Here is a 12,886-nt window from a genome sequence, read left to right as displayed (position 1 = left end):
CCTGATCTGGCTTTGCAATGCATTGTACAACATCTACAGCACAAGTTCAACATCTAGAGTACAACACAGTATAAGCATAAGCTGATACTAGCAAGAGCCGAGCAAACTGTCTCACTGTTTATCAGGTTATCAGTTATTTGATTTACTAAAGTGACTTATATTGCTAGGCTCAATTACATTGCCTGAGTACTGAGTACTGATTCTTAAGGTAATGAATGGCTGAAGTGAGATCAGTGTGGAGAAGAAAAAGAAGAGCCTGTGAGTTTTTCGTGCGAGAGTTTGAAACCCATGGAATCTGCTCTGCTGGTCTCTTCCATGCTGACAACGTCATGAACGTCTGCCCTTTCAGGAGACAAACCAACACCAACCTTAAAGTATCTGTGGAGGATTTCGGAGAAGTTGGAGCCCTTGGAGAACCACCCATCTGGAACCACTTCGGTCTGCAGCCACTCGATGACGCGGTTTCTCAGTTCGTTGCGATCGGCAAGGTAGCACACAACTGGGGGAGCAAGAGCATTTCTGTGGCTCATACATAAGCTTTTAAAAATTCAGTTTCTTCACCTGCAGACCACTTCGTTTTGTGTTCTTCACCCTTCCTTTCCAATGAGTGGCAATTCTTCCCTTACAAACAGTACCAGTAACAGTACAGGAAAACAGTACCCAGAAACATAAAACAGAAGAAATACATTTGGTTTGAAGATCTGTAAACACTTCTGAACAGCTTAAGAACACCTTAAAATTATGAAAACACTTTTTCATAAAGACTTTTCTGTCCTTTTACCTTCAATATTTGATCTTCAATATTTGCTTTGTCCTCTTGGCTTTGTAAAATTATTTTATTTTATTTTATTACGTAATGTCCTTTTTTTGTGTGGTGAACCACTTTGAGAAGACACAATATAAAATGAAGTTAATTATAATACATTTTCAGGGGGCTACAACATGGGAGACAAACCAGCTGCATTGCATCGAAAAACTAGAGTTTCAATGCTTCCAAATGATTCATCTCATTCTTTTAAATCACAATATCTAGTAAAACATTCCCATGGGCAATATCACTGGCAAAGCACAGCCTGATTCATGCTGTAATTATCACCTTGTGTTTCCTTTCTGCTTTAACCGCCACTGGCCACAGTTCTGATTCTGACTGTGGCTCAAGGACCTCACAGGCTGTACATGGACGCTTCTTTGTTTCAAGCTGCAGCTTTGCTGAGCTGATGCAGGAGGCGGCAGGAACACTGCTCCTCTTGCAGAAGCTTTGTGTGATCTTAAGAACGACTGTACCCAAGAGGTCACTAGACCCATCTACCCCATTTAGTACTTAGTAGCTAAATGGGCCAACCAATCATCTGGCCATTTCTTGAAAGAAGCCAGGATATGAGCTTCAACTTTAGTGTGAAGAAGTGCCCCTGGTTTCTGTTTTAAATGTACCTCCCTGTAGTTTCTTTGGTTCATCTGGAAATGGGGCCTTTTAACCATCTGAGGTTAATGGTGAGTTACACTGATAAGCAATGACTCATTGTCAACAGCTCAATCGCTCACCTTCCTGGCCTGTCTCTCAGTGAAATTCAGTATTGCTTTCTGTTGGGATTTTCAGATAGAAATCATCCATGTGTACAGGAATCTTCAGGAACCATCAGAACACTTGTAAGTTGGATTTTCTAAAATCCCTGGAGAACAATTGTATTGTTTATTCTGTCAGCAAAGACTCAGAAACAAATGTGAAGCAATTTAGTCTGTATTTTTGCATGTGAATGCCAACCAGTATTACATTTACTGATAGTAGTAATAATGGAAGAATGTTTCATACTGGATAAAAGAAAAGAACATATAAACCTAAGAAACTCTGCAAACAAGAGGCTATTTGATCCATTTAACTTATTTGCTTGTTTTAGTACTGTAGTTCCAGTACACCAGTTTCTTGAAAGAGGCCAGGGTGTCATCATTGCCAACATGAATGGGCTTGAGCTTGTTTAATGCTCCCACAACCTTTTTGTATAAAGAAGTGCCTCCTACTTCCCCATTTGCAGTACCGCATGTCAAAGTAGACCAAAGTTAGAACAAACAGGCACAATCAATCCTGGAATAAGAATCTCATGATAAAATATGATAATTACTGTGTTGTACACATTTACACACTTATTATTTTGATTGGATTGACTTACTTGGGCTTGCTGCAGATTTCTCAGTTTTCTTCTCTAAAACAGAAAAAGAAAACACATTTTCTTAGCTTCTTAGCACCAGGCCATACAGAACCATCAGATTTCATTTTACTTGCAAAATGGAATGTCTACTTGTGGCTCACTGATCACCTCAGCACGGGGCGAAAGTACTTTATAAAAGTCAGGGTGGTGGTCCGTAATGTCTTCTTTACTTACTACTCTATTAAGTAGTAGTAAATTAACTACTCTATCTGACTTACTAATCTATTAAGGCCCTAATTTTCAAATCAGATCAAGACCTACCCCCATTTTCCAAGAGCTGATAAATCTCTGAAGGTTCAGACATTTGCTTGCCTGATGAACCAATAGTGCAAAGCTGTCATCTGTGGGATTATGACTGAATGCCTCTAAATCAGAATCTCTTTTAAAAAGTTCCTTAGACAGCACAGGTGTGGAAAGAAGCAAAGTGGTGTCTGCTGTTCATGTTAACACAGCTTTGGAAAATGAGCTCTCTAGATCAAATCCTTCAACAAAGAGTCACCCTAATGTGACCGTCACGGCTCCGCGCGGGCTCCTGCCCTCCGCCACTCCACCCCGCCAGTTCGTCCCACAACACCTGGGGCACCAACGCAACAGGGAACCAGCCACATGAGCTAAAGGAGACCCCCCTCAGCCCAGGCGGCTGAGGTCCCTGCTACCCGCAGGGAGGGCGATGACGTCACCGTGTCCGAACTAGCTCCGCTACACTAACAGTCCAATTTATGTAAGCCTGCCTTCAAAATGCCTTGTCTGAAGCAGACGGTTGCAGGCTGTGCTCTGAGGCTGATTGAGACACGCTCAGGGCACACTGGTGTATTCCCAGAGCTCCTTCTTTCACTTTGCTCCGCAGAAACGTTCAGGGCCTGTTCATGTTGGGGTTCACTGAATGAGGCCTGCCGAGGACAACAGCCGAGCGACACTAGGGTTCACACACAGCAGGACCGGAAAGAGGAACGAAACTGAAAAGTGAGAGGCACACTCTTCAAAGAATGGCAACAAATGACACAATAAAGAAAATAAGTACTGTGTGTGTATTTAATAAACGCTACCCACACAGGCTGGAGGGGTCAAATTTTTAACTTCTGAAAGATTCTAACATCCTAGGTGTACAAAATGAAAATTCAAATAACATTAATTTAATAACTAATTTAATCCTAGTTTTAAGATTGATAGACCCAATTAATTCAGACCTTGCATTTATATCCCTCGTTTATTAACACTAATCTGCCCACTAACAAGGATTTATGCACACTCAGCTCACAGCATCGCTTAACGCTTTAATCTCATGCCATCTACACCAGACAACCCTTGGCAGCTGCTTCAAACACTCCAAGCAGCAGATTACATTGGCACCTGGTTTGATATGGTCTGATTATGTCATGCAGCAGGCCAATCCTGATACAGAAAATATCTGGACATATTCCCTGTTTCGTACTGCACACTTAACATCAGTTCTCTTAGGGATTTTTGTAACATTAACAGTCGAACATCTGTGTACAGTAGATTCGTAAGATGGGTCAGGTTGTGCTGTATAGTCACCTGTTGTATTCAGAAAGGAACCTGACAGCTAGGCGCAGTAAGGGATATTGTTGTGTCCTACATGGACTTCTGCATAAAGGATCAAACGATTAACTTTAAATATACTGGTCCTGAAATGTGTGCCATTTAGGGTAATTAAAGGAGATGTTTTTTTGAGTATATAAATTGCTTGTGAACAATGGTACACAAATCAGACGGGGAAGGTATAATTGTAGGAGTCAAAAACCCCACAGAACAAAAACAAAGCACCTTATTAAATGCGAGAAGGAAACATTGGTTTTGAATGAGGGAGAGAAAATGTCAGCCTGAATTCCAGGAGGCCCCTCTGTTACAGAATAAACCTCCTTTCACACCTTCACAGGGAACAGTGCCTGCGCAGCTCTTCCCAGGAGGGCGAGTCGTCGGCACGGCGACCTCTTCGCTGAGCCTGGAACAGCAGGCCCCGAGAGCGCCGTGCCGGGTCGCACCCACCTTCGCAGTGTCCGTCGTGGGCGACCTGGATCTTCAGCCCCGTCAGGCAGGCGTCCCGGTGGAGCTCGCAGTGATTCCGGTAGGTCCTGCCGTTACTGCCACACACGGGCCTCTTGTGAGGTTTGCATTCCTAAAGAGACGACGACACCGAGTTACGCCAACACGCAATCAGTCTGCTTGACTCTCGAACCGGGACGCCAGCGGCTGTCGCAGCGCAACACTGTAACGCAACCCCAGGAGGAAGGTCAACACTCGGAGGCAGGCTCGCGTATAAGGATTCCACACACCAGCACGACATTTCGAAAAAAAATCAAGTTTAATCAACCCTTTGCCCACCTTTTCCTTGAACGTGAAACGCAAAGGAGAGGACACTTGGTGACAGGAGTCAAAACCCCCCACAGAACAAAACTAAAAAACAAAGCACTTGGAAGAGGCATTGGTTTTGAATGAGACTCTGTGTGTGCCACGCACGTTTAGTAAACATTCAACGAACCGATAAGCAGACCACCTTATGGTCAAAAGGGCTGCACCTGACCTCACCCTTATAAATAGTTCAGGCACAATGAGTCGACAGCTTCGACGTCCATAAGACTGAAATCAAACGTCAGTCATCAATAGAGGAACTGTGCCTTGGTATAAATAAAATACATATATTTCATACAGAACCTCTATTTCAAACAGAAAGTTCTTTAAAGAGCCGTCCATGGTGCTGTCCCATTGAAACAGATTAAACCCCCCATCTCTGAGGTGTCTGAGGTGAGCTCTTCTGTGCTGTGGAACTCCATTTCTAATGGAGAATGGGCTCTTTTGCACGCTAAATTTCCAAAGTTAAAGGAAAATGCACTTGGGGCATTTCCTTCCACTGACAGTTCCCGATTATAACACCTGACTATTTTGTTTCTGCCACTTTGGAGGCCTCCAGCATTTTTTAAAATTAGAAATGGTTTTCGGATTCCTGAGGCTAATCCACTTGAGATTTGCTGGCTTGTCCGGGTTATTAATTTCAGGAGTTTTAATAACGTTCCTCAGCTGGACGGCCATGATCCCACGCTGCTTCAGGCCTTTCCCTCTCCCTTCACAGGGGTTCCTGCGCCGCTGCCCCCCTGTGACACCAGACTCCCCTACAGCACACTGACACTGCTCACAGGCCTGCCACGTCCTTGCTGTCCTCCAGGTCAACAACTGTTGTTAAATTATTCATAACTCTTTTTTATTTTTCAAAGTTAGAAAGTGAGGTTCTTTATCTGAGGGGGAAATGCCTCTCTACAGAATGCAACCCTTCAGAACTCATGACTGAACATTTGAAAATACGGAGCGGTGGCTCTGTGACTAAGGATCTGCGCCTGTGGCTGGAAGGTTGGTGGTTCAAATCCCACAGCCAGCAGAGGAATCCTACTCCATTGGGCCCCTGAGCAAGGCCCTTAACCCAGACTGCTCCAGGGGCGCTGTATAAATGGCTGACCCTGCGCTCTGACCCCAGGCTTCTCTCCCTGTCTGTGTCTCATGGAGAGCAAGCTGGGGTATGAGAAAAGACAAATTCCTAATGCAAGAAATTGTATATGGCCAATAAAGTGATCTCATCTTAGACAGATTAGATACTCTCCCAGGGTTTCAGTTTCAGGGGTTTGTGTCTAAGGATTTAGGGATAACGAACTGCGCCGCTGGACTGGAACAAAGCAAGCTTTAACACCTCTAAACCAAATTCAGGTCTTTATTAAAAACCTCTTGTGACACGTGCAGCCCATGATTTCTCATTAGCACAGCAATTATTTTTCCCCTCTCTTATCTGTGAAAATAATCACTGGTGATACATGTTTTTAGTGACTTTATTCATGTGCTTTATATTTCTTGACATATCCTATATTACACTGTGTCCCACTAATTAGGCTTTTATTACACAAGCAAGCCTCAATGAACTACAAGTAGTAGGAATTTGTATTTCCTTTCATTGGAGTTATGAGGGAACTTCTCTCACAGACAAGAGCTTTGTCCCTTAAACTTTTTCATTTGTTTTTCTGCCGCCTGGCTCTCCACTCAGGCAAAAGGGCTGAGAAGAGAAGAAAGTGACAAGGATGGAGATCCTGAGTCAAGCATTTGCAAAGCTAACCCAATGGACAACACCACTATCAATAGTGAAACATGAACCAGTGGACACAAGTGGGAAGTATGTTGTTGAAGCCTGCTTCCTCCAAGAAACAGCTGGCACCATTAACTACTCATTACCAAATGGGCTTCATGAACTGGGTTCATGAACTAAAGTTCTTTAAATCACGATGGCTTGTGTCCGTGACCCTGGCCTGTCTCCGCTGTGTTCCTGAACACAGGAACGCAGGAACTGCAGTTGTAAAGAGACACTCACCTCAATACAAAGGCAGGTTGGCTCTCCTTTTTCAGTGATGGCACATTCTCTCCCTGCCCCGCAAAACACATTGGCACAGATCTTGGACTTGCTCTTCACCTCCTGTTGCAAGAAACAAAAACAACAACAACAAGGACATTCAGTTTTTCTGTGACTACAGCACTGACCAAGTTAAAGAAAGCTGTTCAATGAATTCTACGTTGCATGAATATCTTCTTCTTTGCATTCAGTGTCGTCATTACCCATAAACAAGGAGCAGTAAAGGGGCAGAAGCAGTCCCCTTTAGTTGTGGAAAGGAAAAAAAAAACAAACATGACTGTCACCAAAAGATGCACGATTAGTTTGAAAAATTTCAGCGGGGTGGGTAACGCATTGGTTAGCACTGCTGCCTTGCACTGGGACCCTGGGCTCAATTCTGGACCTGATGTGCTGTCTTTGTGGAGTCTCTATGTTCTCCCCATGTTTGTGGAGGTTTCCTCCAGGTGCTCTGGTTTCCCCCCACAGTCTAAAAACATACAAGTAGCTTAATTGGCTTTTGGGGAAACTGGCCCTTGTGTGTGTGAGTCTGTGTCTGTGTGCTCCCTGTGATGTGCTCCCTGGCGTCTGTTGAGATAGGCTCATGAACTGTGTTCATTAAACTACCTTAATCTGTTCCATTGTTTTAATTAGTTCCATTATTTCTCCTGCTGTGTTCACAATGACAGGAAAACATTTTTTTTACGTTCAAAAATCCTATTTAATGCACAAGTAACACATTAGTAATGTATAAATAACAGCTCGATTTTTGTCTGTATAATAGCACCATCTAGTGTCAGAATATCAAACTACTCGCAGCTCTTTTACAGGAGTATACCTTCGACTTTTTTTTTCTCAGTTTAAAATCTTCAGTCAACTTCAATAAACTGATGATTGTTTATAAACCAACATTCAGACTCAATCATCCCCTTTTCATTCACAGACATCTGGAATTATTTTAAAAGGCGTTATTGTTAATATGTTACAGAATATATAAGTGTAAACAACTGATGAATTGGTACGCTACACATACGCACCAATTGTCCAGATTTTATCAAGCAAGAAAAATATACTGTCCCCGGCATGGAAAAACTTTATGTTTTACTATCTGTACATATACAGTATCTTCTCTATATGTACAGATAGTGTATCTATTGATATCTATATTTATTTGTGTTAACTGAAACAGATGACGCAAGCTGCAAGGAAGACTACGCTACTGCGCTGCACTCACAGTAAAGAAAGGAAGACTGAAAATCCAAACTACAAACTATAAACTATAAAAACCAAGCTACAAGAAGGATCTTAAGGCATTTTTTCTGAATTCTGATTTGTTTTTAAAAGCTGAGTATTGCAAAATGTCACGCATAAAAGTACATACTAGTGAGGTTTTGCAGTACCAGCTAACAACACAAGATGGAACTCACGACTTTTAAAAATTAACATACGCATATTAAAAAACGGAAACGTCTTTCATAACAGTGCCTCAAAATGTCTCTTGTGAATAATGAGAAACTTTTAAAACAAAATATTAGCAACACTGGAAATTTTGAAACTGAAAAATGAAAAAATTAAAACGTGTAAAATAGTTTAATAAATGAAAGTAAACGGTTCAGCACTCGGGAAAGCATGTTTCACCAAATCTTATCTGGACCTGACCATACTTGAAACCTTTTGTAAAAGTAAGGTAGCAATTTCACTTTAAATGCTGAATTGAAGTAACTTGATAACTAAAATGAAGTAGAATTAATCCATAAACAGTACTGGATATATTAATTCTTCCCTCATAAACATAATCTAAACAACTGCTCAATGATTTACATGATGATGAAATGCCCCCTCAAACACCAAATAATATAAGAACATTAATATTTAACATTTACATGTTGTATATTATGAATTAATATGAATGCTTATTAGTTACTTAGTGTCACAGAAATCATAAAACCACAAAAAGTGTATTGTCCAAAACAAGTCAATGCATTTAAAATTTTAATATCACCGTACAAAGGCCATTCTTTCTTTTTCCCAGAGCATTTTTTTTCATCTTTAAGTATGTGTTAAAGGTGTAGATTTAAGTTAAGATTGCACAGTTCAAATAGTTTAGATCAGAGAGCTTCAAATGTGCATTGATGTGTTAAATAACAGATCAGAGTACCAGAGGTATTCACATACTCCTGAAGTCCGCTGAAACAGATTATCAGTGTTGGTGTCTGTCTATTATTTTGTAAGTTCTTACACAGTCCAAAGTATCTCATTCCTGTGACCTTTTTACTTGTTTTCCCTTCAAAATTTTAGGAAAAAAGTAAATTGAATCCTCTTAGCTCCTTGTGCCAAATATACATTATATTTGGGAAGGTTAAGTGTGTTAAAGAACTGTCTTAAAAAAGATGATTTTTGAAAATGTTGGGCAAAGAATTCATATTGCAAGAGTTGGGCAGTTTGATTATTTTTCATAGCGAGTTGATTCATTTGATTTAGTGCAGTTAGATGAATTAATTCAAAAGATGTGTTCACTTTGTCATTTGATTCACCAATTTACTTGAATGAAACAACACCACTTGAGTTGAGTCTGAACCAGAGAACCAGTTTCAGTGACTGATACAGAAATATAAAATGTGACATTCAGAGAAATACTTACTTTCCTTTTTCCATGTGAAAAGATGTGTAGTGTGAGGAAAAAAATATGAATATTTTGTGAAAATCCGAGAGGTTATATATAGACATGTTATATATATATGTTACATAGACAGTTTAGATGATGAAAGGTTGGCCTGCTTGTTGCGTACAGTTGTCCTTTGCCTTAAAACACAAAGTATGTACTTCTCTTCTAGTAGTAGAGTATTATTACAGCAGTTTGACGTAATTGTTTTCAAAGCTAAATCAATGCAGTTGTCTGAAATAACCAGCAAAATTCATTCTTCACCACAGTCCTGAGAACTACAGACACGGTGAATGTGAGAGCAATGTGTGTTTTATGGAGTTTTACAATATACAATTGCTTAATGTTTACTGTATTACACTGGATTTGAAGTTCCCAAATCCTCCTTTCATTCTCTGATCTCTGGGGTAAGAACTACTGCATTTCTCCTGTGTTGACTTGCTTGACTCGATGCCCCATTCGTCTCCCTGAGCTGAAAGACTTGAGTGAATCAGATGAGCAATGGATTCATTTATTTCACTGAAATGATCTGATTAAAAATAAATCATTGTCTGCAAACTGCACAGCTTTACCTGTGAGCAGCTTCAGCAGCTACAGTATATCACCATTGATCTCACTGAAACTGTAGTGTTTCTGTAGAAACTGTAGTGTTTCACATTGTCTAAGTAGGAGACTTTTGAAAACAGTGACAGGGCCTAGTAATTATTGTTCTTGAGTTAAAGAAAAGCAATGTTGTATGGTTCAAGACAAGAGGGATAATTTATATATCTTTGGAGCTGTGAATGGAAAGCTGACATTTTCGGTTTGAGGTGCCACAGAGCAATAGCAATAGCTTTGGAAGTATTATGTTCTGATTTTTTGTTACATAGTAACTTATTAAATTTGCCTTCTACCGATTCTTTTTTTTAGCTAAAAGTACTAAAAGTGACAATTGCACAGCACATTGTTGTGCTGCTGCTCACTTTATGATGATGTGTCATGTTGGTCTCATCAGTCTCTCAAGCAGAGTTTACAGGTGATGCTGATCACTAATCCCAGCTCAAGTGCAATTTGCATTTCAATCCTGTAGTTTACTAATTGATATTCATATACACCTATCCCTCAGTATGCAAGAGTAATTCAATCCTCAACAACTCTGTAATGTGAAATTTCTCATAGCAATCACTTAAATCATCTTAAGCCTTCCTGAGGTCTAGTAAATTGCCTAATTTACACACTGTTAATTTAGAGGTCTTGAATTGTGAAAATTACAACACTGTTAAATGTTTATGCTAATTAGTTTATTTAATTTAGCATACTGTAGTAGTTGGCAAGACAAAATATGTACAAATTAGAGAGTCAAACAGTTTATAGCAATTCCAATATCTTTCAACTTCTCACCATTTTCAATCCTTTCTCCCACTTCACGTTCCACAACCAGGGGGATACGTTCCTTGTTTTCTTTGTTTACGTGTCACCTGAAGCTCTGACAGCACTCTTTGCTGACATGATGTTGAAAATAAGGACAATGGCTAACAATAAAGTAAATGAGAGCTCATTGTAAGTGCCTTTATTGTAGTGAAAATGGCCCTGTACAGTGAAAAACAGGGATTAAAATCCACACTTCTTTGTAGCAAAAGTTAATGTAAATTGAGCTGTTGTATAACCAGGGGTGGGTGTATACAGTTGCTTAATTAACTCATAAGAGACATCCAGACAATATTCTTTTAAATGGAGCATAGATTTACATAGTGTACAATAATCACAATGATGATATTTTAAATAAAATAATGGTTGTACAGTATCTAATAGTTTGATACTATTTGATATTTGTGGCCTACTTGGAGTACATTTAAATCAAGTTTGGCCCATCATAGCAAATGAGTTTGTCGTCCTTGTCTTAAGTATACCTTAGATTTAACCATGCTGGGAAAGCTAGGATAATTCCATAAATTATTTTCTTAACAAAGGTTCTACTTAGAGGGCATCAGTGCTTTTATGGTGACTGATCTTGTGGTTTCGGCTCCCTTATTTGGACGATTTCCCACAACCACTACCTTCTGTAGAAACTTCAAGGAAAAGGCAGTCTGGCAGAATACTGCATCATACATTTCCCATTGCTGAGAACAAAGTACAGTAGGTGTTCTAAACAGTTCTGGCTCTTTTCAATACTGAGGCAAATGCAGAAGAGCACTGCTGTCGCAGCTGCATGCTGAATATACTCAGCCAGCCAAGTCACAGCACTGGCTAGGGAGTGATCCTCATTTAAACATCTTCTGCAAGTAGACTGCTGAAAACAAAATCTGACGTCTTGCTTTTTCAGTGTTGTTTACCCTGATGGCAGTTCAGCGCTTGATCTTTTCAATTTTAACGCCTCCAAGGTACAACTCCAAAAAACATAAAATTGCCTCCTACCCCTGACTAGAGGAGACTCAGTAGTCAACAGTTTCAGGACATACAGTAAAAAAAGGAATCTAGGATATAGTGCCTCCTATCCCAGAGTCAACAGTTAGTCAACAGTTGCATGACATGAAAAAGGAGTTTATGATAGTGTTCCTCCTATCCCTTGTCTGATGATACTCAATATGTCAACAGCTTCACAGCTGGCACCCTGAAAACAGTTCCACATATTCAGGGTAAAGTACTCGTAAGGACTGACAATGTTTTCCCCAGGTCATGGTAAAATGGCACACTTAAGTGTTACCAGAAATGAGTGCTCATCTGGTGCTACACACACACATTGTGGCCAGGCTTCCCAGAGGGAAACTCCAGGACCTGTGTGGCTTTTCACTGTGCCAACCTAATCCAAGTTTCTCCCCCATGTGTGATGCGCAGATGGGTGGCAACTTTTCCTCAACCTTATTGATTCCGTACCCAGTTATCAATCCCTGGCACTGTGCTGTCGTAACCTATCAAGATGCTTTGCTCACAAATAATAAAAATAACTCACGTTTACATTTCTAGGGAACAGATGGTTAATCACAAGGCCAGGAAAACAGACAATGAAGTCTTGACTCTGAGCAACAACTGACCTTTACAGCACAAGATGGTGACATTTTACCAGTCATTAAAAGGCAAAAATTACAAACGGTCACATTTGTAGAAGTGAGGTTTAATTAACTTGTCTCTTCTAAACATCTGTTTAATCTCTGAGAAACAAGAAAATTATTTCCAGTCATTAAGAGCCACAAAATCATGCTCAGAGTGTACGAAGCCATACACCTTAACAATTATCGCTGGATTTTAAAAAAGAGTACAGTTCATTGACGAGCACTCATACTGGGGAGAGGAAATTTTACAATTTACATTGAAGATAAGCACGGAGCATTACATGCAGGTAGTAAAAATAAATTATAAATGTAAATATTTTTTATATAAAAACAAAATGGAAAATACAGAACTAGAAGTAAGCCTATTATGAAAAAGATTTCTTGCAGACAAGTTCATCTTCTAGACAATGTGTGGAAGCAATAAAAAGGTGAACAGAAAGTTACACAATAAAGTTAAAAGTGCAGAATCCAAATTGAGGGATATTATGTTAAAATTGTATAAACACATCAGTACAGCCTCTTTCAGAATATCGTGTACAGTTTCAGTCACATGTCATAGTAAAGACATTGAGAAGGACAATCACATACATTTCTGAACTTTAGGAAATGT

General features: G+C 40.0%; 1 protein-coding gene across 1 annotated transcript in view; it reads right to left on the bottom strand.

The window, feature by feature from the left end:
- fstl1b (follistatin-like 1b) overlaps positions 1–12,886 on the bottom strand; it is a 51,872-nt gene that overhangs the window by 9,797 nt on the left and 29,189 nt on the right. The window contains exons 3-6 of the mRNA XM_015363877.2: positions 6,571–6,672; positions 4,212–4,341; positions 2,166–2,198; positions 369–499 (exon numbers count right to left, since the gene is read on the bottom strand). Coding sequence (XP_015219363.1) covers positions 369–499; positions 2,166–2,198; positions 4,212–4,341; positions 6,571–6,672 — 396 coding nt within the window. The remainder of the gene's footprint in view (positions 1–368; positions 500–2,165; positions 2,199–4,211; positions 4,342–6,570; positions 6,673–12,886) is intronic.

The sequence above is a fragment of the Lepisosteus oculatus genome, chromosome 15 (assembly GCF_040954835.1).
Source record: "Lepisosteus oculatus isolate fLepOcu1 chromosome 15, fLepOcu1.hap2, whole genome shotgun sequence".
NCBI lineage: Eukaryota > Metazoa > Chordata > Actinopteri > Semionotiformes > Lepisosteidae > Lepisosteus > Lepisosteus oculatus.
This window is presented reverse-complemented; position numbering and strand designations above follow the sequence as displayed.